The following is a 26,285-nucleotide window of genomic DNA, read 5'->3' on the forward strand; positions in this document are numbered from 1 at the left end:
CCCACGGGAGCCTGCAGCCTTACACTGGTGACAAAGCTGCTAGGAGGTCAGAATCAGTCCCAGCCTATTAAGTTTTTGCATCCTGTTGGTGCGATCAGAAATCCCACCCCTACCCCTGATATTTCTGTCTGTAAACAATAGAGGACTAGATGGAGAATGCAAGCAACTCATTTTCACTTGAGTCTCACTATGAAGCTTGTTGGTTTGGTACAGAAAAATGGACAGTTATCGGTCCCCAAATTGCACTCATTTTTCATCAGGAGCCAAGTGAATTAGGTTATTTTGGTGTGCTGTTGTTACTGGAACAAACCGTCAGGCAGTACTGATAGTACAGCAGAGATGTATAAAGGATCACTGGGATTAATTTTTTTGGTGTGGCTTTATAGGCTGAAAATTGATGTAATGAATTATTTATTTGCAGAGTTTTTTTTTTTATAAAGCAGTTTCAGTAAGTTTCACAAGATGTATTTTAAAAGTTTGTCAGTGCTCACATTTATGAGTCTTGTAGGGGGAAAAAGAAAAGTTACTATTTTTAAATAGAGATTCTGCATCCTGTCTGGTGAGGCAGATTATACCATTAATATGAGTTTATATTTAAAATGCTAGCAAGTAGAACAGAACAGCCAAATAGCCATGTTCTGTTACATCAAGACTATACTGTATTTTTCTACTTTTAAAGAAAAGAAAAATTTTCCAAGTTTTTTAGTGAATCTGTGAGTAATCAGTTTTAATGTCTCTTGTGAATTCATACCCAAATGATCAGAGATGCTAATGATGGTATGAGTGCCCATGAGGAGGGGGTTAAGGTGTTTCTTCCTGTAAGGTAAATAATGGGTATGCAGTGGTGTGCCTTTTAGTTGTGTAGGTGCATGGAGTAAAGCCAGGAGACATCTCTTTGTGACTCTCACCCCTCCGGAGCCCAGAGCTCAGCAGGCGGGTGGTACTCAGGCTTGAAGCAGGGCAGAGAAGAGGCAGGGCAAACCTACGCTGAAAGAGCCTAGCACTGAGCAGTCAGTATTACTTGGTACTGAGATCAGTCCCCAGTCCTCTTCATCTGCCAGGATGGAGAAGATGACCAAAAGGATCTGCCACCCAGTGATATGTACCCCAAATGGGTTTTACAGTTTGTTTGTTTGGTATTTTTTTTACATGTAAACTGCAGATTTACGTGTGCATGGTAATGGTCACATGACGTTTCTCTTGGTTTATGTGGTTGTGTGATAAGATGAAGCCCATCACAGTTCTGGCCTCTATTTCCTTACAAAGCTGCCTCTTTGGTCAGAAGATGTACCACCGTCAAACCAAGACTTTCTTTGTGATTTGAGGCAGTTAGAACAAGTGTTTTCTCAGGCAGTCCAGGCTCTCTGTCCCCCTGGAGACACCTGTAGGTACCTTGGTGCTGCCAGAGCCTCCCCCAGCACATAGGAGAGGTGGTGTCAGCTGGCTCAGATCAGGGGTGGGTGGGCACAGAGGTGTTGGGTCCCTGAAGGGAAGCGACAATGTGACAGCACCCAGCCTGGGACTGACAGTAGCCCCCTCTGACTGCCCGCTGGAGCTCTCTCATGTGCTGCGTGGGAAATGGCATTGTGACCTCCCAGCTGACTCATATCATTTGGGATTTCCTCTGGGTAAAAAAATTAACAAATAATGCTTGTAGTTCTGGTTTTTGTGCACAAAATGGAAAATTTCTACGTTTTATCAGCTCCTAAATGAGAAAATTCCAAAGAAGAGTAAAAAGTACTTAACAGTGGAAAAGTGGTTTTCCTGAGAGCTCTGCTGTCCTTCACTTCTGCTGTTATTGTTATGTTCATGACAACAAAAGCAACTTCTCAGCAATTCCTCTTGCATTGTTTTTTTTGAGGAATCATAAAAATGATGAAGCAAACAGCTGTTGCCCCTTTGTTTTAGTTGCCGCAGATGGTGGGACTGAATCTTCAGCCTTAGTGGATGACAATGGGAGTGAGGAAGATTATAGTTATGAAGAGCTCTGCCAAGCCACTCCCAGGTACCTGCAGCCTGGAGGGGAACAGCTAGCAATAAACGAGGTAACGTCCTGGGCTTTGCATTGCTGTATCGATGGAGGGTGGGGGTGTTTTCCAGATCTGAGGTTTCATATTAATAAAAAGTGGAATGGGAATAGCCAGCGTGGTGAAGAATCCAGCAGCCATGGTGTTCTGTCTCTGGCAAGGCCAATGGGCCAGTGCCAGGGGAGGAGCACAGTGACTGGTACTTCACTGGGTGTGTAACTTGTTAGCCTATGTAACTGCTCTGAAGCAGGACTTTAATTGTTCTCCTTTATAAATATATGCCAGGATTTCTGAAAATCCATAATTTTAGTTTCATCCTGTAATAGGAGGAATCATGGGCACTCTATGGAGGTGTTTTGATCTTTTAGTGATTTACAAACGGCTGTTCATCATTTGTCCTTCACAACCTCATTTTCTTCTCATCTCAGCTGATAAGTGATGGCAGCATTGTCTATGCAGAAGCCCTCTGGGACCATGTGACTATGGATGATCAAGAGCTGGGCTTCAAAGCTGGAGATGTCATTAGAGTTCTAGAAGCTTCCAACAAAGACTGGTGGTGGGGAAGAAATGAGGACAAGGAAGCCTGGTTTCCAGCGAGCTTTGTCAGGGTGAGTAACTCTCTTACACAAGTGATTCTCAGCATCTTTGTATCTGAACATCAGTGGTGTAACTCCTAATGACTTCACAAGGAAAAAAACCATAGAGAATCACACCCCAAGATTCCTTAGCTCCTCTGACACCTTTTAATCTGGCTTCTTCCTTTGTGTGGTCCTTTTGTAACCAAAGGAATTTCTCAAGCAGAAATTAGGGCAGCAGAAAGCTCAACCAGGAGCAATAAGTCTATACAGAAAGGACACACCATCTTTCACAGCAGAGTGGGGAAAGCTATGCTGCAGGGATTTCTTAGTAAAATAGGGCTTAATTTATTATCACAACATTGTGTAGGAATCTGGTTCACAGTCTGAACTCCCCAGTTAGAACTCAGCCAGATTAACGACAGTGTAACTCTTGAATGGCATAAAATTGAACCATGTTTTAGAGATTAATGTAAAATACTTTTTGAGAGCCTGTAAAGAAGCTTGAGCCACACTGTATAAAGCGCAAGAGATGGTTCCTGCCTTTGCCCTTCCCTGCTCTCCAGCCAACATGGGGAATCAGACAAAGCTGAAAAAGGAGGTGCTGTTATCCACATTGTATAGATGGGGAGTTGGGGCAGAGGGAGACTATTTAAAAGTGTCTGAGTTGTCTGCTTTTGTAATTTTTACCCATATGCTGGCTTGGCTAAAATAACACATAAACTACTAATGAGAGTCAGAAACAAGTTAAAGTCTGAAAAACACACAGGCAATAGATTTCCTTAGCAGGTCCTCTCTTGATTGTAAGAAGTTTGTAACTGTTTTACCACATTTTGTAAAACTTTGCTGCTTTACTCTAGTTTGCTTTGTTTGTTCTGGCTCCAGCTGCGAGTTAATCAGGAAGAAGTGCCAGAAAATTGTAGTAGTATCCAGGATGAAGAACAAGATGCTGACACTAGCAAGCATCGCCAGAAAATAGCTGAAAACAAGGATCAGATGAGAACCAATGTTATACAGGAAATCATGAACACAGAACGAGTCTATATCAAGCATCTCAAGGACATCTGTGAGGTACATGCTTTTTACCTAAGGGATTCTGCCCTAGTGTGAATAAAACATCCCATATAAGTTGAGAAAGAGTGGTTTCTCATATCGGAATATTCCCAATTGCTCTTCTAAGGCTGTCAGTCAGACACTTCTTGTGACCTCAGCTTTCCTCTGCTGACTTCCACAAGGCACCACTTCCTTTAAAAAAAACCAAACATTCCATTTTTGGCATGGAAAAAGTGCTTTGCATTACCTGACTGCTATTTCCATAATAACGAGGGAAGGAAGTTGAGTTTACTTCGAACTTTTTACCACTTGGTTTAGATAGAAAACTTTCAGTAACTTTACTAAAATTAATTACATTTCAGTTTTTGAAAGTAACTTTTTTGTTGGAGGCCCACACTTGGTCAAAAAGCTTCTTGATACTTTTCACTGAAGTTTGCCTCTTCTCATGTGGACTGTGATGCACTTGACCTGTATTTGACTTATATTTGTGGTTAGCATCTGGAAGGGTACTAAGCAACCTACCAAAATATTCTTTGTATCATTAGTTTGCTAGGTCTCTCTAGATTTGTCATGTTGTCATCCTTTAGTCCACCATTCACCATTAGATTCCTTCATGGACAACAAAACAGACAAGACAGCAGTGTGTTGTGGTTTGGTTTTGGTTTTAGATCAGGCCTTTTTCATGCATTTTGAAGAAAGAAAAAAAGGAAAACGGATAAAAATTGGTTGCTAATGAGCTAATTTTAAAACATTAAATGTAAGTTTTGTCATTTAGATTTGCTGTTTACTTAAGCTAGTAGGCTTGACTGTGTGCCTAAAAGATCAGGGAGAAACTTTTACGTGCAGCTGTGCTGCTGCCATGGGTCTCTGATGTAGTTTGTTGACAGCATGAATTCTAGGACATGATTTCCATATTTTACTGACCTATTAATTCTTAGACTGATATTATTACTTATTTTTCCGTAATACATATTTTTCATACCTCTTTTTTAAAATCTGGCATGCCTCTCAGTTTAGTACAGGAGAGAAAACACACATTTTCCAAGTAGAAAAATGATGCTCCATGTTCAACATCTGGAGTAGAGATGGTCTGCTTTCCTCAGAGTGAATCTGTAGGGTGATGCAAGTAGGAGGTAAGGCTGAAAATAAATAAGTCAGAAAAGCTACTGCAGATAGTAATCCAAATTTGCTAACTCTGCACTAGAATGAATCACCTGGTGCAGTCAGGATCACGAAGCTGGAGTGTACCCAGAAAAGTATATTACATGCAGTAAGTGTCTGCAGTCCGCATTACAAGAGCTGCACAGGGATTAGTTTTGCTTGTTAGAGTTATCCTCCTAGCAGTAGTAAATGTAGTAGCTGGCTTGCAACGTTGCCGTTGCACAGCTCTCAGAACAGATGGCTGTGGAGGAGACAGGAATATTCGTAACGGTGCCAGCATTATTCAGGGTTGCTTCCTGGTAAACCTCGCTGGAGCAATTGCAAGGCTTTTTACAGCTGTCTGCTCCCAGAGCGATTTGGGGGAAACCTATCTGAAAGCAGTCAAACAAAGGCAAATAACCCCCATCATACCAGTTAACCTTCACACTCATCTGCACCCTGGTGCTGTAGCTGATACGAAAGTACGAGCACAGCAGCTATTCCTGGATATTCCTGGTCTAGTGGAAGGTGTGCCTGCCCCTGGCAGGGGGGTTGGAACTATATGATCTTTAAGGTCCCTTCCAACCCAAACCAGTCTGTGATATTCAGCCCCTGCACTGTGTCCTCCTTGCCATGCTCAGCTTTGTGGAACAGGTACCTGAGGATATGCCGGCTGTGTGTGGCAGCTGCTGCTGCGTGTTTCAGCCCTGAGAGGCCCCTGGTCTACCTTTGCTGCCTAGTTACTCAAATGCCAATGCGATCTAATGTCAGTTACTGATGGCAGAGGACTCGGTTGTGTATCTACTTAATACTGCATACAGACCCAGTGAACTGGACCCCTGTGATGTTCTTAGAAATAAAGAGAAAAGAACTAGAAAATCAACTCCATTTTTATGTGCAGTATTGCTGATACCTCTTGCTAGTTGCCTCCTGCCTGTACCATACAGGTTTTACCAAACAGCAGCATTCTGAATGCCTTATATGTTCTTCATTTTGCTTCTCTGGCAAAACTTAAACTGTGCCCTACTTACCTGGTGGTTAAGGATCTAGTACTTCAACCCTGGTAGAAACTGTCTTTTAACGAACTATTTTAGGGTTTGTTCTTACCTGCATAGAGAAAAATTGTTACGGCACAAGAGAAATTGCTACCAAAAAGCACAGCAGCTGAAGTAGGAGCATGTGTGGAGCCTTACACCAGGCTTGCCTTCAGCTTGGTGGGTAGTCATAACAAGGAGATGCAAATGGGCTTTACACACTCTACAGGTTTCTGGTTCCCTGATTCATTTATGGCACTGTAATACAGAAGTTGGACTACAAAAGTCAGTGTGTAAATGTTTCAGATGCAGATGTGCAATTGCATGTCTGTTGTGTGTGTGGCTGGGAAACCACTCACCTGCATGTGGATCAGAGGGGTTTTTCCCACTCGAATGGGCTTGTTCAGGGTAGAACCTGTTTTCACATCTTCAAACTAAAGAGTGTTTTTAATTTCATTTGCAGGGTTATATTCGGCAGTGTCGCAAACATACAGGAATGTTCACCACAGCTCAGTTAAGCACCATTTTTGGAAATATTGAAGATATTTACAAGTTCCAAAGGAAGTTTCTGAAGGATCTTGAGAAACAGTACAACAAAGAGGAACCTCATCTAAGCAAAATAGGGTCATGTTTTCTTCAACATGTACGTTGCGAAAGTTAATTTTATTTATGAAATTAACAAAATATGATAAGAAAATGCTACGTTGCAATGTTAGGAAGGGATTTTAGTAACAAGTGCTTATCAAATACTAAACTAGGTCTATTATTTTAGAATGCAAAATAATTTGCAATTCAAGAATTATTTAAATGTCTTAGATTTCTCCTCATCTTTAGCAAGCATGTAACTTTGTGTACAATTCTGTGTCCTTACCAAAACTATAATGATTACAGATGAGCTGGACTACTTGCAGTGATCTTACATGGGGCATGCAAAAACTTCCTAAAGAAAATAAGGAAAGAAAATGGTGGGGAAAGAGGCTGTGAGTTCATGATAGGCACTTGATAAGCCTATAGCTGTCTTCCTGAAAGAAAAGTACTCAAAGTGCGTTTGATTATCCTTATTCATTGGGGCCTCTAATTCTGTCTTCTGACAAAGAAATTACATAGTTTTGACAGTTACAAACTAGATTTCTGCATAGTTTCAAGGCCTGGAAATAATATAAGGGATGGATTAATTAATCAGATATAACCAATGTTACAAAAATATCTTTCCTCTTTATAGACAAACGCTTTAGTTAAAGCTTTGACTTTCTTTCTTTCTTTTTTTTTTAATAGCAAGAAGGCTTTGCTATTTATTCAGAGTATTGTAACAATCATCCCAGTGCCTGCATTGAACTTTCCAACCTAATGAAACAGGGCAAATACCGTCACTTCTTTGAGGCTTGTCGCTTGCTTCAGCAGATGATTGACATTGCCATTGATGGTTTTCTTCTCACTCCTGTTCAGAAAATCTGCAAATACCCCCTGCAGCTTGCAGAATTGCTCAAATACACCACACAGGAGCACAGGTGAGAGAGTGAATACAAATAAAGATTACAAGATTTGTGTAATAGTAATAACATCTAATTACTCAAGCTTTCTGGGTGATACAACACTGAAGCTTTTGAGATCAGGGACAAAACTCGCATTGACCACTACAGATAGGTGCTTCTTACTAAAATGGGCATCTTGGGACCTTCACAAGTATTAACAAAAACAGTATCTGAAAATGTAGCACAGGGGACTGGAAGGATTCAAGACAGAATGAGGAATAAGTGAAAGAGGGAGAAGGAAAGGAAGAAGGTGCTGAAAAGGATGCAAAGAGGGATGTGTAAATCAGAGTTGGAAAAAAAGCACCAATGTGCCAAAGAAATGAAGGAGAAGGAAACCCGTGTTAAAAAGAAGGAGGCTGCGTAAATATTGTGGACACAAGAAAAGGTAAAGAGGGCCTTAGAAAGAAAACCAACACAATCTAAGCAAGCTTGGAGGTAATGTTTTAGGAAATTATTAGTAATAAACATTGCCTTCGTTTGCAATAAAGCTTAGATATTAGAGTTCCAGCAGGGGTAGATAAGAATTGAAGTTACAGATTATAATCCTCTCTAGTGTATCCCTGGCCTGATTAAATATTTGACTAAATTAAGATTTTATCTTTAAATGTCTGCCTTTTTACCTTGTACATTGCAAGAAAATTGTTCCATTGTGACCCTTGTGCTCAAAGTCCAAATGCAGCCTGAGGCAATGCTTCCTTGGCCAAAGTCTGCACTTCTTTAACCTTGAGAAAACTCCCCTTGAAGACTGGGCTTTTTTTTTTTTTTTGGTCAGGGGCAAAATGTGAAGTACTGTATTGAAAAATGTATTTGAAAATGCAAAGTATTGCATTGAAGGGGATGTGAAATACTGACGTTCAGGTGTGAAATGCTCCCATACAATTCAGTGGCTATGTGGGAAGTCCTGCAATAACAATGACTAACATGGGTATTCCTGTAACTGCTACTAATCTAGGAAGATTATTCCATGAGCTATTAAACCTTCAGATGAAGTGACAGCAAGCTCTTGCCACCTTCCACCCATAGTACCTGTTTTCCTCATCTGTGGCACAGCATCCAGCGATACCTACAAGCACAGACAGGCACCTGGTGTGCAGAGGTGCTCACAAACAGGCAGACCTGCCCCCACACAGAGTGTTGGTAAAGCTCCAGCCAACTGGGTTTTTTGGGAAGCTTTTTGTTTTGTTTTCATAAAAAGTTGGAAGATCGATGTGCACAGCCTGCCATGAAGGCCACGGGTTATGCAGCAAGTGTGGAATAGTGTACTCGCCAACAGAGAAAGAAGGAACTGAGACAAGGAAGGGCAAGAGTAGCAGCGTGGATATCATGCAGTCACCCTGTGGGCTACCTCCCTGATGTTAGTAGGATCCTGTTATTGTTAATCTCACTTTTTGTATACAGTGTGGCAGAAAAGAGTTTCTATGGGTATAAATAGAGAGAGAAGAGTAACACACAGATGTAAAAGAGAAGCTCATCCATCAGCAGCAGCTGATGAAAATAGGAACTGAGACAGAAACAGATAAAAAGGACAGTGAGGCCAGCCTCTTTGCAGTATTATTTCTGGCTTATGCTGTTTTCTACCTCTGGCTTCCTTTTCTGCAAGAGGCATTCTGATAAAGGGGAGAAGGCAGCTGCTCTGCTGGAACCAATACAAGAGATACGTCTCTATCCTTCTTGGAGTCTCATCTCAGAGACTCCATTTGAGGAAGGTAAAGGAGTGATGGAGACTATTCAAAGGGGAATGAAAGCCTGGGGAGATTCATAAGTATGAGGGGAACAGAACAATAGAAGAAGGGCAGGAGGCTTGCATGTGAGCTGGAGCAGGAAGGGGAGGGTGGCTGTCTTGGCTCTTATGCATTTGTTCCATGAAAGCACGTCATTTTGTCAGCATTATCTTCTTTAGTTCCTCTCTTTGGTGCCCATGTCCTCGGTTCCCTCACTCAGCCTGTTTGAGGTTGCTTTCAGGTTTTTTTGCTCATATAGCATTCTCCATTTGTGTTCATTGGCCTATTGGGAACAAGAAGGAGAAAATACTGTTGTTAAACACAGTTAAAGGAATGCCCTTCCCAATAAAATCCCACAAAACCGTGTTTAAAAACAATTTCCTTTGGTGAAATGTGGTTATCACTGGTATCAGTGGGACTTCTATCATTGTTTTCAATAGTAGTTTTTCAGTAGTAGTAGTAGTAGTTTTTCAGTAGTTCTATCATTGTTTTCAGTATTGCAGTCATTAAATCTACCTTCCCTGCTTCCTTCCACCAGTTTCATAATTTGCTTAGCAGTACAGCAGCACTCAATTGTACAGACCACCATGTGAGGTTCAGGATAGCTGAAAATCAGGTTTCTCTTATTTAAGTACTCTGATTTAGAGGTATGCATGGGCAAAGTGGGCTAATAATTCAAGCACCGTGTCGCATTTTGTGATTGCATCATATCCATTGCATAAGTGATCTTTGAAATGTGCTTACATTTCACAGTGATTATAACAACATAAAAGCTGCATATGAGGCTATGAAGAATGTAGCATGCCTGATCAATGAGCGAAAACGAAGACTAGAAAGCATAGACAAGATTGCATGTTGGCAAGTCTCTATCGTAGGCTGGGAGGTAAGTGTCAGCCTGTCCCTTTCCTGAGCAAAGGTACTGTGTACAGTACTTCATGTCCTCTGCGGGATATGTCTTTCTGCACAGTAGGTTGTTTATGGTCACTGCTCAGTTAAAAGTCCAGTTGCTTCATTTGCAGTGATCCTGTTACTGATTACCTGTTTATAAATCAGGAAGACCAGCATATATTAACATGGGCACTTGTCTTCGAGGTGACACTGGACTGAGATGACAGAATGGATTTTTTAGAAATGCTAGATCTCCTTTGGATTTATTGGTTCTGTCAGAACTTGAACCTGCTTCACTGACTGTCATGAGTTTACTCCTGATTTATGCAGAAATAAAGCAGAACCACATTGAGTTTGTCTGTATGAAATTGTCTACATTCTGTGACATTTTCAAATCTACTAATAAAAATACAAGAAAATTAGTGAAGTTAAGATTTGATTGTAAAATGAGACTGGTTAGGTACACAGTAAGATCTTAATGTACTATTTACTTACTACATGCATATATATCTTCTCAGGGACCAGATGTGTTAGCCAGAAGCTCAGAACTGATCCACTCAGGAGAGCTGACCAAAATATCAAAGCAAGGCAAAAGCCAGCAGAGGACTTTCTTCCTTTTTGACCATCAGCTTGTGTTCTGTAAGAAGGACTTACTGAGAAGGGACATCTTGTATTATAAGGATCGTATTGACATGGACGAGATGGAAATTGTGGATACTGAAGATGGCAGAGACAAAGACTTTAACATTAATGTCAAGAATGCGTTTAAGATAATAAACAGAGCAACAGAAGAGATTCATTTGTTCTGTGCAAAAAAGCAGGAGGATAAAAAGAAATGGATGGAGGCCTGCAAGAATGAAAGGAGAAGAGTTCAGGAAGACAAGGAAATGGGTGAGTGGAAGGATTTCCTCTCTAAAAGGTGATAAAAACAAAGGGAAACGTTCTTGCTTTTACACTTCTTCATGCATTGTGCAGATGTACACTCTGCCTTCTAGAACTGGTGTCTCTTTCTTACCCAGCATGATCTTTAGCTGTGTAAGGGAAGCCTCTTCAGGTGTGTTTGACCTGCCACTGTGGGCCAAAGGTCCAGGGCAGTTAGCTATGACATCCATATCACAGCATAACCCATGTCATTCTGGTGCATTAGGGAGCAGAATGAGATATGCAATACAAAAAGATGCAATTCACTAAGACCAATCAATAATAAAAATCCATCCAAAATCCTAGCACTTGTGTATGAATCATTGGCCCAAAACATCTGTTCATAAAGGACACTTTGTTATAAAGCCAAGCAGCAATAATTGTAGATTTATGCCATCCATGTCATAAAATGGCACCTCCTGTATCCAGGAGACCTGTGCAGTTGCACGGCATCATTAGTTACAGACCCAACAATAGTTTATAGAGAAATGAAGCCTAACTTTCAGTGAGCAGGAACAAAGGCAGAAAACCCTAGGATCAGCTCTAGACCCACAACCTGTAGGACACTTTAAAGACAGTGTCTTCCATGCGAATATATATTTAGGATTGGATTTTTTTGGTGTTCCTTTTTTTTGGGTGAGGCCAGGGTGGGCAGTTGGTGATGGAGTGTGTCATAGTTTCATGCTTCCTTTAAGGTCAGTGACACTAGCTCCAGCAGAATTTAATTGGCAAAACACACACAAAGAAGGCAGCAATGCTAATAAGAAAAATAAATCTCTCTCTAATACTCCTGAAGAAGTAGAGAAAATGTTAGTGCATCTGTGTGTTGACTGCAGAACTTACCCTTTTTGTAACACTCTTCAGGCACAGGCTTTGGATGACAGCAGGTTAAAAGTGGAGGTACAGTGTAATGGATGATTTAACTCAGAACTTACTAAAATGTAAACAAGATGCCAAACCTAATTTTCCATGTTTGCTTAAAACACCTTGTCAGAAGAATAGGAAGACAGGAATAACCCTTGGATTACAAATTTAAACCTTTTGATCTTAGTGGCTTTCTCTTGTTTGGTAGAAGAGAATACAATAAAATAAGGCCTCCTCCATGTGTTGTAGATAGCCTGTAAGCTGAAGAAAATACTTTCAAGTTTACCAATTCATATTCTAAAACCAATTTTAACTCTTCCCCATTGCACCAACTGTTGCAATTAACCCCAGTTGTCTCCAGTCTAGAGCAAAATGAAGCAGCCACAGCTAAACTTTCCTGAAACTTTCCAAACCCAGCTCTTTTGTGCTGAACATCTCGGTGTGACATTATGATCCTGTTGGGCACAGCAGTGATGGCTTTCACGAGTTGCTCTATGCAGTTTGTTCAGTCACCTTTTGTTCACGGGGTGGCTGGTGGCTGCCTTTCTTAATTCACCTAAACAGAACTCTAAACCGAAGTGGATGTTATAAAAGGGTGAAGGTGATCAGAAGGTAGTAAAGCAGTGCAGAGGCTCTGATGATGAGTATCCCAACAATCCTTCTTACAAGAAAGTTACAGAAAGCCTCCATTCCAGCATATGAGAACAGTAGCACAGTCATATGGAAGGACAATATGGAATAAATCACAGATCCTGCACTTCTGTGAGCAGGACTGAGCAAAAGAAGACAAAATGTGAGCATTTTCCATTCCCATCCTTTCTGAGGAGTATTCTTGAGCTCTTCAAATCTGTATCTACACCTCCTCCTGCAGTGGATGCTTTATGGAGCACTAGGAGAGTGTGTTGAGTGGGCTAAATGCTGTATGTCAGGATGCTTCCGAATCTCACACTAGTGCTTGCTCTGGGCAGCAGCAGGTGTGTCTTTTGCAGGCAGTGGGGTGTTAACCATTCCTTCTAAGTGACACTGCTGCAGAAGTCCCCAGGCATGAGGAAACTGCAAAGGTATAGCAGCTGTAGCCCTACATGTCATTATTTATTATAGTGGGACCTCGTGAAAATCAACATGTGATATTCAAAAGGGTACTCATTCAACAGTGGTGGCAGTGGCATTGGTTAACTATGAGATTTGTCATAATGGCACTAACCCTTATTTAGGGCTGAGTCTCAGATACGGTGCTGAGTGTCAGGATTGCAAGGGAGGGTCCATTGTGCTTGCTGCTCCTCTGAAGCTGTGCAATGGAAGAAAATTCAGAATAAAGAGAAACTGTATTTTTTATAATGGCACATAGGCACAAGCAGTATTTTTTGCCCAAGTAACATCCAGCCTTCTGGAAATTTCCTATCAAATGTTGCAACTCATTATTCTGATATACCTGTTTTGGGACATGTATCACTAACCAGAGGAAAAATAGCTGAGTTGCAATAGCTGATGTCCATCTGGTCTTGTGAGTCTCAGTTGCTTGTTTTCTTCATTACCCAGAATACTACTTTTCTAAAAAGAAGAAAAGAGAAAGAAGCTTCTTCCTTTCTTTTTTTTTTTCTTTCTTTTTTCTACGTAATTGAACATTTCCTTTAGCCAAAACCAGTGGAAAGGCGCCAGTATTCTCAACCTCAGGTTTAAATTTATCATGTTTATTTTGTAAGCTGTCTTGTTGGACTTCACATAAAGCCTCTAATTTAACCACTTGGAGAACAAATACATACTCTTTCAATTCAGAACTGCAAATGGCATTTTACTTCTATTTCCAAAGACACTTTGGTGCTAGTCACTGTCTCCCAAACCATATCTAGCTTTTCTTAGCTTTTATGACTATATGGGAAGAGAAGGCCACAGCCAGAAAATCCTTCTCCAAACCACTAATAGTAACCCTAAGAAAGTGGTCTGATCTCTTCTGATGAAATTGCTTTCTTTTTCTTTTAATGTTTCCATGTTTCTATAAAGGGAAAAAAACCCTCCAGAATAAAATAAACTTCTGCTAGCCCAAAATTATGGCTCACTGCTGTTTTATTGTTACTTAATAGGCTGATTTGTAATAACTTATTCATAACTTGAAGCTAAAAAAGAGGAATTTTAAAAGTGTAGAGAAGTGTGGGAAGATGCAAGATAGAACCAAACCAGGTGTTCTGACTTTGAATCACAACTGCTGTGCTCTTTATGTGTATATGAGTGAAATGAGTGACAGCGCGTGCATCTGATTGATTGCCTCATTGTGCAAATGTAACACATCTATGTATCTCAGATGTCTTGTACACAGGGAAACTGGAGTGCCTGTACGTGGGCTCCGGATGACACCAGTCACTGGTGTCACTTTTCATAGCATATGTCTGGCATCCCTGTGCTCAGCACAGATTAGTCATACACCTATGACATGATAGTAAATGGCATAGGGTTGGCCACATACTATAGCATCATGTAAGACATACAAGTATGCAAACAAGTATATGAGAAACCAGGGTGAGGCATCCAGCCCCAGTCTAATGCAGCCACGACCACATCACAGCCTGCTTTGGTGTCTGGAAGATTATGTGATGCTGTCTCCTCAGGGTAGAGGCAAAGATACCAATGTTTGTACTACTGCAATAGCAGTGACTTTGATTTGTTACCCCAAGTTAGCTCAGAGTGCGTGAAAAAGATTCTGCATTTGTGATCTACTACTTGGTGGCTTGTAGAAGTGTTAATTTACACTTTTTTAACAAAAAAATAAAAATCTTGTTTTCTGGACTTGGTTATAAAAAGAACGTTTTAATGTGGTGAGTTCCCCAGTAATTGCCGTTTGCAGGAACTAGAAAGCAGCTTTTCCCAGTAATTAGCAGGCAAATTAATGTTCTTATTCTTATCCCAGTGAAAAACTATCTTTCAATTTATATGATGAAGTAAAACGTAATTCTAAAAATTTCAGGTGTATTACTATTAAGATTTAGTAAAAATTGTTTAAAATATAGTTTACTTATTTGTTTTAAATTAATGTAATCAAGTATTAGATACAGCATTTTTATACCAGTGCCTTAATTTACACTTTGACATAGGAATGGAAATCTCAGAAAACCAGAAGGAACAAGCCATGCAGAATGCCCGTAAGTCAAGACATGGAAAGATTAAAGGTGGGTGTTCAGAATTGCTTTATATACTTACTCAGTATTCTTTATGTTAGTAAATAGCTCAGTCTGGCTATGGTAGAATTCTGCAATCTTTTAAAAACTGTTCATGGTTTATATGGAATTAAATTATTATTAAATGATTTCCATTAACCTGTATTTTAATATCAAATTCCAATGCCTTTGTGAACGGTCTACTAGTGTTCTTCAGATAGGCAACTCAGTATTCTCTTTACTAGAGAAGAAACTCAAGAGGTAAGGCAAGCAGTTTATTGAAGCATGTAAGAAAGCACATGCAGAAATTAAATTAGAAATGGGGGTTACTTACTCCTTCCTTTGCTTTTACTCAGCCAGTTTGTTCTGCTTTGGCAATTCTGTGCCTTGTTAGAAATTCCTTTTGCAAGCCACATGTTGCTGTATTTATGATAACAAACTCGAAAGAGTTTCCGTCTCTCCTAGACTAGAAGGAAGGATGGACTAGGAATGTGTTTCTTTGGAAGCAGCTTTTTTATTTCTTTTCTCTTTTGGAAAGGAATATGTTGTGATTTTGTCCTTTTCCATCTTAAAGTCAAATATGGGTAAATCTCTAGTGTGTTGAGAAAATAAATTGAGAAATTTGGACCAGATTGAGCCTGAATTTAGGACTGATTGAGTTGACGTTAGGTGGTTCTCTGCTCCCTCGATTAATCCTATTAAAGCATTTTCTCTTTATCAATCACTAGATACCTATTAAACCTGTCTGGATTTTCAGGGAGTAGCTGAAAATTGTGATCAGGAGATTCTGTTCAGAATACACAAAGGTCAAAGTCTGAGAATATTGGCATGGAAAAATATTTTTAAAATGGAATAAATAACAATTTGTTGGTAGCAATATTTTACCCACCCTTATTCTGAGGGTTAGCTAAAATATGCGTATCTACTGTGTTAAGTCATTCCTTTGAAAAAACAGATTTCACTTGTGCAAACAATATAGCCAGGCTATGTGAAACTGCAGCTTATTTTTGGTAATTCTGTAATGTTATTTTTACTGGTATTACTCTGTTCTTAAGCCAAATTAATGCAGCAGTTAAAAAGTCTTAACATCAGAAAGCGTTAACCGTTTGTAGTGCTTCCATTCAGGATCATGGCAAAATTCATACTGGCTTTATTGACCACTGAATTTGTCCCATGGTCCTGTGCAATTTTCCCTGTATTGGAAGCTCTGCTAGCTGTCTCATGCTTTCTGAAACTCTTCCTTTTGCAGGTGTAAGCTATAATGGCTGTCCTGTGCCTCCTCCACACCAAAGCCTGCATCCTATACATCAGCGCCACATCACTGTGCCTACCAGCATCCCGCAGCAGCAGGTTTTTGCACTGGCAGAACCCAAGAGGAAGCCGTCCCTCTTCTGGCATACCTTCAACAAACTCACCCCCTTTAAAAAGTGAGAGGCCAAGGACCTGGAAGGACATCGGCATGGAGGGACACTTACTCCAGAGAAGGACCTTGGAGACATGGTTAAGCTTATTTGAGCTCAGTGAATCTCCAGTTATGGAGGGAAAACCTTGAGCTCCCTTGAGCCAGAAATACAGCCTTTGGCTAGACAAAGAATAAAGTTCCTCAAAAGAGCTCTGAAGTCAATGTTGCCAAGTGCCAGCATTGCTGATGAAGAGCATTCTCCCTTCTGACAGAGACAACTTGCTGTCACTCTGAAGCAGCAGTATTTGATCTCTGTTTCTTAGTTATGTTGAAGTAGTGATGGAATCATGCAGGTCTTCGTAGCATTTCATTTTTCTTAACCTTGCATTGATGGCCAAATTTAGGATAGGGAGGAATTTTTCCTTGGTGTATCAGCAAGGAATCTTAGGAGACTTTTCTCCTTCCTTTTGGAGCACTGAGGTGAGACCATCCATTAAAATGAGGTGGAGACATCCCATGCAATTAACCAGCTGTTGCAGAATTCAATGGACCCTAATCCTTGCTGTCTTTTCCTATTAAATTGCCAAATGGCAGGAGAACATCCCGCAAGGCCTTACCATATTCCAGATTGGAACAGGGAGATTTTATTCTGTCATATACAAACATGAACAGAGTGCAAAATGGACTATAAAGATATGTGCATTTGTTGCACAGAAGTGGAAACAAGAGAAGCCCCGGGCATCTCAGAATGATTAATTTCAGTCACAGCAATATACTACATGCATGGAAGCTCTTCAGTATGGAGATTTTATATCACTTTTTTCTCACTTCTTTGCCTGGGAGATGCTTCTTTATATTTCCAACACGCTTATTTCTTTATGTAAAAAGTATGTTTTTGTTTTCTAACAGATATAATGTGAATGTACAAAGCCAGAGTTGAGACAGTACTTGCTGACTGCTAGCTGTGTTACATAGTTCTCATACTTTATATTCATATAGCTTGACTTAGAAAGTGGATGAATAGTCATGTAAATATATTGAAGCGGTCTGAATTCATGCTCTTTAAACACAGTCAATTGACAATGGGTTTTGACCAATTATCTCTTCACAAAGAAAGAGAAATCCTTACTGGAGGAGACAGAGAAACTCTGTGGACCAGAGATGGATTTTTGTCTCAGTCTCTATTGGCAGGGGACAACCTGACTCGACTAAGGTCAGCTCTGGCCAGCATATACAATAATACATGATTTGCATTGCTACGATTTGCCTATGACATAATGTTGATTTGGGAGAATAACGTCTAAAAAGCCACCAGGAAGAAACAGGATCTCAATATTTGCAGCACTGATCGTTTCTGCTTTGATAGCTTTCATTAAGGATGACAAGACTGCTGGTGATATGGAAGGAGAGAAAGACTTTGTATGTTTCAGAACTGATTTGCTATGAATGTCTTTACAATGCTTTATCCTATGCTGCTGATTAAGGGCATTATCTGATGGATAGATCCAAGGGTATTCTTTGACAATGGACACAATCAGCTTTGTCATGAATCTGTAATATATGAACAGGGGGCTAGAGGCCAGGCATCTTAACAGCAATGTATAAAGGCCTTTTTTAAAACATGTATTTGTTCCTACTCCTATTGTTACCTCTATTTTGTTTTTTATTGTCAGTGTTGTGAAGCCCACTAGTCAGAGCTTGTGATTTAATAACTTTGTGGCAACTTCTGCAAAGCCCAGGTTTGTGGTTTTGATTTAAATTCCATCTTTTTGACAACTGTACATTTCAAATGCCTTGTGTACATAGCTCAGCAATAATGCAAAGTCTGGGGATGCTCAGCTGGATTGTTCACTGCATAATGAATTTCCTTGCTTGTGATTTCCCAGAGCAATGGAAGATGACCTGAAACAGTTAAGAACTAGCTATTTCTGTTCAGATTTTAATTTTTTTTAAAGATAATTCTAAACGCTCAATTTAAAGATATGGAGCAGACTTCCAAATGCAGGCATGGATGCCTTTCCCTTAAATGAGTAACCCTTTTGTGTTTCTTACAGAGCCATTGTTGTTGGTATTTACCACATTCAGGCCTACAAACCAAAGCGATGCATGTACTGTGAAAGTGGAGATTATGTTTTTCATAATCACATTTCGGAAGACTTTTTCTAGATGCAAAAAAGAAGCGTCTGAGGTTGGATTGCAGTGCTCACACAGAAACTTTCCCAGCTGGACAAGAAGGTGTTAGGAGATCCACACTTACATATGTGTCTTTGCTAAAGCCTACTTCCTTCCACGCTTTGGGTCTGTGGAGCACTGGAGAAAAAAGGAGGTTTTGGGATGTGTCTTCTGACATGTCAGTGCCCATGGAAGCTCTTCCCACATAGTAGTACTGGTGCCTTAGCCCTAAAAATGAACAGAAGTGTTTGCATATGTTTCTGGATGCAGCAGGTTTTTTCTCAAGAATCGAATGTCAGAAATATAAAAAGCAAATGTTTCATGGTGCAGATTACTCAGGACAGTTTTACATATAGTACCCTGCATATGGACATGGTTGTTTTATAATACTCTGTATCTGTCTTTGCAATCTGACCTTGCAACAGATTAAAGTAAAATATAACAAGACAGGCCAAATTTAGACCACACCATAATCTTTTAAACAAATTATAGCTAAAGGAAAACACACAATTACATTATCCAACAATTAAGACAGATATTTACTTGGGGTTCAGCCTGACTTTAGAGTCTGTAGGAAAAAAGAGTTGCAACTACTAAAATGTAAAAGTTCGTATTCTAGCAGCTCTTGCCCTGATTCTCCTTCTAATGACAAAACTTACATACGATCAGAAAGGTATGACGGCAACTTTTGCTCTTTCTTTTGCATGCTTTAAGTTACTATAAAAAGTTCTAGGGCAACTACTAAGCACATTTGTGCCTCGTTTAGATAAAGCACAGCCAGAGCCTTCCTGATGGTCTGCTGAGCAGATAACCTCAGACTTTGTGCATGAGATACAGTAAAATGTAATTGTTGTCAAATGTGTTCCCACTGAGTTACGAAAATGCCAAACCATAATTGCACCTAACTCAGAGCATTTGATGTATAAAATAATAAGATTGTTTTACAAGTGGCTCTTGCCATGCTAAATTTCACATTGAATTTTAGTGGTCAGTGTAATAACGGAGTTCAAAGACAGACTACTCAAATGTTCCACAGTTCAGTTGTCTTTTGAAAATACTTGTAACAGTTTTGGAGCCAAAGGTCCGTAGCCATAACTAACACAGTACCTTTATTTGACTGCCTTTCTGCTTTTGTTTCTATACATGTGGCATTTGTATGTAGGAGATGCCTTCTGAACCATCTCTAATTTAAAACTTTTTGTTGTAAATACTAGGGATGACTTTCATATGTATTTTATTTTGACAAGTGTTTTGTAACATTTTATCTTGCATACATTGCTTTGTGCATCTTACCATCTGTGTGCTGTTACACATGTTGTAAATTAATTGTCCTGGCTACAGAGCAGATGAATTGGCTGTTGACAGCTGAAGTACAATGTGTAGGACTGCAGTAGTTTCATGTACATTTGTTCAGAAGTAATTGCATTACAAGGTTTATTTACTCTTGGAACATTGTTTGTCAAATGCATCTATTTTCTGGAAATAAGTACAAACTTACATTCCCATTATTTTTCTCTTATTGTACATGTTTGAATTAAATAATGTACAAGGCTGAAATTCCTCAGCTATGTCTTATAAAACTTTATTGCCCAGTTTTAAAATGGTTGTGGGTTTTTTTTATTGTTGTCTACAAAACATTGTGTGATGCAAAAATGTATCAACTGTCATATTTATTATTTTAAAGCAAAACACCAGTTACTTGGTTTTCCAGTAACAGCTACAGTACTTCCCAGCACAAGTTCATTTTAACAACGACTAAACTTGATGCTGGGGTTGAATTATTGTTCAGACAAAAGTCATCCTTGTTATTGCCCAGCCGTGTGCATCCGAGATCACTGTGCTTTACCTTGTCCTGGCAGAAAGCTCCCCCAGCACCCCTTGAAAGCAAATGCACATGCAGCTTCTGCATTAATAAAGCTCCTGCTAATGGAGGGTGGTGACAAGTACTGTAGTTTTTGGGGGGATGAATTTTTATTTTCTTTGCAACAAAAGCAAAACCTTGTGAAAGGGTTCCTGCAAAAGGTGTGTTCTGTAAATGTGTGTGAAGAGGATTACCTACCTGCTTATTAGAGCAATGGGCAATGCTGCTGGAGATTCAGCTTGCTGCTCTGATTCAGGAAGTTTTTAGTTTCTCACTATTCTGACAGAGCAGGGGACCGTATCTGAAAGTCGTGCATGTGCCCTTCCTGCTCAAGGCTGCATCAAAAATTGTTTCACTGAGACACATTAGCTCTAACACGCTTTGCTGAAATCTTTTCATCAAAAATGCTTTGGCAAGATGAAATGCTGGCAGAATGGTCGGGTTTGCCGGTTCTTTCCCCTTCTTTCCACTGTGCAAGCTCTTATCTTCTTGGTTCGCCTCAAAGCTGAGAGTTTCCCAGGCCTCCTGAGTGCTGCTGCTGCAGCAGGATGTGTGCCGAGTGCTCCCAGATCAAAGTGAAAGTCACAGTTAAGCACTTAGTGAGGCAGATTGGATGACTGAAAAACATACCTTGAGCAAGCACTGGAGCAGGACATGGTGGTCAACAGGCTTTCTAAGGAGCCTGCAATTCACCTGGCCACGATGAGCTCATTTGTGTGTTTTGTTTTATGTTTTTGCAGTCAGGCTGAATCCTGAAAACTGCACATCATGTAGCCTGTAAGAGAAGCACACAAACATTTAATGTGTTTCTGAATATTTTTCAAATTCAGTTATTCTAATTAGCTAGAGGACATGTATTTGTGAGAATATGCCAAAACTGTATAAACCATCAGCACGGGGGGGGGTTTAATCTTAGGTCTGTGTTAGGTTCAGTTCACTGCATTCAGAACTGATTTCTGGTTGTCCAGGTGAGTACTGAGGGCTGAAAATACTAGGTATTTAGGCTCTGGTTTTTTTTAAAAAAAAAGACCTGTGTGTGTTTGTGTATGTGCTTATATATATATACACATATATGTATTTACACCCCCTTTATAGACTCCATATGGCACCCCCAGATAATGTGTCTGCTGGCACTTACAGCAGGTTGTGCCAGACAAGTGATCCACACCCATCACACCCGCCCTCTGGTTATGTTACAGCTTGCATTTCTGTTGTGCATCTTGGAGGAGGATCACAGGGGACAATAAGATGATGATTCCTGGCCACTGATAGTGACAGACAAACCACTCCACAGACAAGTGAAGGTTGAAAGGTGTCCACATCACTGGGGTCTGGTGTCAGCAAAGTGCAGAAGGGCAAATCTGAGAGGGCAGAGGTTAGCAGAGCAAGGAGTTCCACTCACTGCCCTTCAAGGCTCAGTTTCACTTGGAAAAAAAGCACAAGATGATGTAGGATTTATCGACTGTTTTATTTTTGGAAAGCTGAAACTGCTTCAGGGAAAAGGAGGAGCACCAGCTGCTCCTGAGGCACTTTGCTGGCAGAACAAGGTACATGCCAAATTCCTCCTTGTTTCTGGCATATAGCAAATAAGAAGGCAGAAGGCCCAGTGCATACACTGAAGTGAACTGTCCGTGGTCATATTGGCCAGGCACAGTTAACCTTGGCCTCTACCTATAAGCATACCCCAGACTTTGAGATAGTGACTCATGAAGGACTGAAAAAGTATCTAGAAGGTTCTCTCCTAATAAGGATGGGTGTATCTTATTTTATTAACCATCTATTGCATGAACATTACCACCATATTCAGCTTGTTCCAAAGGCAATTGGCACAGCAATTAATCTAAAACCCCCTTACATCTCCTGCCATTCAGATACAATGTTTTTTAAGAGCAACTGGTGAACTTCCGCTGTGTAACTATTTTCTAAGGCACTATTCTGTGATGAGACAAGGCACGCTAGAAAGCACCTGACAGTAATGTTTGCCTTTAAGGCCATTCTTCCAACAGTTTTCTTGGATCTCTGCTAAAAAAGCATCAAACGAGACTAACTGCAGAGTCCATCAGGGTGGATATGACTAATGAATGATGTCATTCCACCTCAGCATTGGGATAGACAGACTGTGACTGCTGTTACTGTAAAACACACGGCCTCTTCTGGGCCAGTGTGAGGACCTGCCACCCCAGGACTGCTGCTGTGCATGCCATGTCCCCAGGAGCCCTCAGTGCTGTACCCCCAGAGCCACCAGCTCTCTCATCATGGCTTTCATTTCTTCTTCTCAATTAGCACAGCAGCGAGGCTAATTTGGCTACAGAAGTTCATTCAAGTAGAGCAGCTAATTGCTGCACATTGTTCTTCTTTCTCAGACAATGTCCCAGATAGAAACCAGGGCACCACAACGCTTGCAATGTTTCCTTATTACCACAGGGGGGTGGTGAAGACCTTAGTGAAAACTATTCACCGATGAGCTGTGCAGTAGCGTAGCCTCACATTTGATATGTGACCACACACGTCGTATCTTTGCAGTGTGGGAACTCCCTCGGACAGTGTTTTCAGTCACTTGCACCAACAGAGGTGAATCAAGGCCACTTCCTGTAACACATTAACTCCTGTTACTATCCGTTTTATCCTTCACTGTTCACGATTTAATGAGTTGATGATATGCTCGGTTGCTTTACTTCCACGAGTCCTTAGACAGCAGAGTTGCAGTAGTTTCAAGAAGACACAGTTAAGTATCAAGTTATGGTTTCTTCAGATTTAGTTACCAATAGGAGGTAATTTTGTAGCATGATAGCTTTGTCTGGTGCTTGAATAGCTAGATGGGGAGCCTGCTAATTACACATGAAAAGCTCTCTTTGGCATTCAGTTTATCTACTTTAATTAAACCTGGTTACTTCTTTTCCATAATCACCTAATATTTGTAATGACATGTTCACAGCATTGTCATTTTTAATTTATATAGTCTTTTTGTCAGTAATTCTGTTGTAAATTGCTTGATACAGAAACTAAATTTATTACATGTTTTTGCAGCATAATAATAGTAAAAGACATGCCTTCCCTCCCACAAACCAACCAAGCTAGCATTTGTATAATGTATTTGTATAATGGAACAGGCAAATCAAAGCCTGACTAATCCACTTTAACAATTTTCTTTCACGTAACAGTGGTGAAAGCCAAAGTACAGAGCGCTTCAGCTTAATATTGGAATAAATAGGAAGATTCCAGTTTAAACCTCTGTTTTAATTATTGAACAGCTCTCAAAATTAAATCACTGACCTTTGAGAATTTAGTGACCAAACAAGTGCTTGTCGTCAAGGCACGTATTTGAAGCGTGCCTTCCTTTAAATGAAGCGGTTATGCTCTGCTTAAAGATGCCCAAGAACACTGCAAGCACCAAGTGAATGAGGTAAGACCAAAGATCCTATATATGTGATGAGGTAGAGATGATGATGATGATGATATTGATGTTGTCAGCTTGTACAAAGCAATACATGTCTGGGGACCAAGCTGTCTATTCCACCAGCAAGAAACACTCCCTTAGACAACTGGGAATGGTGGTTTTTGTCAGTGGACAGGGACTGTCAGGCTTCTCCATGGGGTGCATGATATCCTAACAGAATCATACTTCTTCCTTTTGCACTCCTCTAGAGTCCTCTGATTAAGGCAGCAAATGAACTCAGAAGCAGCAAATATTTAATCTATTTTCAACTTTATTTAGTTTCAACAACAGCAGCAGACAAAATGGGATTTTGCTGGTGGGTGGTCAGCATTTCTCCTTAGACCACAGTCAAAGGCACCATAAATCACACTTTCTACAATGGTTGCAAAATAGGGAACTTTTCTAAAGACAGAATAGAAAGATTTAAGGAATGTGTCCCAAAATTAAGGTCTTCCTCTATAAATTAAGTTAAAAGAATATTTAGATCAAATATTGCTAACAGGGTGTAACTGTCCTTATTGAGAACATACTGGTCTCTCTGTACACAGTATTTGCATGCATTGTTTCACGAGACTGAAAAATGGTGGTGAAGAGATTAAACACAAGACAGTATTTTTTTGAGTCAATGCTAGTTCATATTTCAAAAGGAATACTTATTTTAGTAGTAAGTTCTCATTAATGAAAGAACCAATTCAAAAGCCAATTATGTAAAATTTACTCATTCTGGCTATCGCTTTTACGTGTATAAGTACTTTACCTGTAAAGCTGAAGCTTCTGTGCATTAGACCTTTATGAATATTAATTCAAATAAAATGGCCATTAATTTTGTGGCTATTTGATTTTTTGTTCCTCAGTCTAATCTCTTCCCATTAATTGCTCTTACACTTACTTAAATCAGTTGTGTCCAGAATTGAGTACTAATTTGTTTTGGTGGGCCTATATTAAAAGACATTATATAGGAGGGACACTAATGAAAAGACAAATATGAGATGGACTTAAGTAGCATAGTTACATGAAAGGAGAGAACCAGAATAAAGACTTGGTTTTGCCAAAAAATTCTCTTACTTGATCCCTCACATCTTTGCCCTCATCTCACCCTGCTCCAGCTCTGGCACCTGTTAAGGTCATTCAACTTATTAACCCAAGTAGATGACTAACTCCAGTGGAAAAAAAATATATATAAAAAAGAGAGAGAAGAAGATGATTGCTTTGTGCTGAATTAGGGGGTTGAACTGCCCTAGTTCCTCCTCCGGCACCTATCAGATAAGAGGTACAACTGTGCGGTCACGAATAGGTGCAGGGAGAAGTGTGGATGGAGAAGTGGGCATAAAGACCTCTGCTGTTTCTTGGTTATGTTCAACTAGCTCAATTATTATTTTTCCTTTAAGAAGCTGTTAGATAGATACTGGGTTATTAATGGCCAACAGTGATAAAAGTTTGTACATCAGACAGAAGGGTTTCCTTACAGACTCCAAATGCATAAGGTGCCATTTGGTAGGAAGTCTTTGAAGGCTTCTGCATGGTTCTGAAAGGCAGAAACAGCCACTAAATAGCTCCTCTTTGGACACTGTTCTGTCTAGAGGAATGTACAAGGAGATTTAATGAACAAGGAGAATGCCTATATATTATGTAAGCAAAACTACAGTTCAGAGAAACAGGGCATTGTATGAATCCTTGTGTATGAATGTGGGGTCGCTGGTCCTACCAAATCACCCCCCAGGACTTGATATTTCAACTGTCAATTCGGGCTTAGGACAGCAGCAACATTAATATTAACACACTTCTTGTAGACTTTCCAGACATTGGGGTCTCACAGTTTTGGTTGGAGTAAGACAAGTCACTGGAAGTTCTCTGGCATATAGCCACTCCAACTGTATATTCCTTGCTGTAATTTCTGGGGATGGGGTGGGCGGTGAGAGATGATAATTTTTGCCCAAGTTGCCTTTTTATTATGATCTTGAAAATTGGGTTAAACTCAGCCAAATCTGTAAAATCTGGTCTTTGTCAATGCACTCATGGTTTAAATAGAAGAGTGTGAAAATACGGGGTGCACTAAGCTGTTGTTTTCTTGTTGCTGGCTAGATCCTTAGGACATAAAGGGTAGCTCTAAACCTCCACAGAGTTTTTGTGACTTTCAGCTGCTCACCACCTACCTGCATCAGAATTTCCACAAGTCATAGTGCATAAGAAAACATGAATCAGAACCTCATGCTCTAAATCACAGGAAAATAAGGAATATTTTAAATTGTGTAAAGCTGAGTTCATGTTTCAAATGTATCACGACACCATGGCTGATATTCCCGCTAAATTATTATTTGAAATAGCACTCAGAAATCTCCAGGACTGTACTTAATGCTATATAGAGACCTATAAATAAGCCAAACAAAACAATAGACATGGTTAAAAGCCATTTCCCTCCACCATCCTGCACCTCCTTATAAGGTAGATTTAGGCAGATGTACTTTTCTCTCTTAAATCTTTCAGCCAAAATCATATAACCTATCTAAAGA

The 26,285-nt window shown here is 40.0% G+C and overlaps 1 protein-coding gene across 3 annotated transcripts in view; it reads left to right on the top strand.

Moving 5' to 3' along the window:
• The window catches only part of SPATA13 (spermatogenesis associated 13), a 16,530-nt gene extending 195 nt beyond the window's left edge, over positions 1-16,335 (top strand). The window contains exons 2-10 of one of the 3 annotated variants that reach the window (XM_010016140.1): positions 1,909-2,045; positions 2,456-2,635; positions 3,488-3,673; positions 6,293-6,472; positions 7,105-7,337; positions 9,836-9,965; positions 10,489-10,861; positions 14,842-14,920; positions 16,161-16,335. In XM_010016140.1, the coding sequence (XP_010014442.1) occupies positions 1,909-2,045; positions 2,456-2,635; positions 3,488-3,673; positions 6,293-6,472; positions 7,105-7,337; positions 9,836-9,965; positions 10,489-10,861; positions 14,842-14,920; positions 16,161-16,335 (1,673 nt within the window). Of the gene's footprint in view, positions 1-1,908; positions 2,046-2,455; positions 2,636-3,487; positions 3,674-6,292; positions 6,473-7,104; positions 7,338-9,835; positions 9,966-10,488; positions 10,862-14,841; positions 14,921-16,160 lie in introns of those variants that run through there. The other 2 variants (XM_010016142.1, XM_010016141.1) reach the window with 2 other exon arrangements.
• Positions 16,336-26,285: the final 9,950 nt, after the last annotated feature.

The sequence above is a fragment of the Nestor notabilis genome, unplaced genomic scaffold (genome assembly GCF_000696875.1).
Source record: "Nestor notabilis isolate BGI_N333 unplaced genomic scaffold, ASM69687v1 scaffold30616, whole genome shotgun sequence".
Classification (NCBI taxonomy): domain Eukaryota; kingdom Metazoa; phylum Chordata; class Aves; order Psittaciformes; family Psittacidae; genus Nestor; species Nestor notabilis.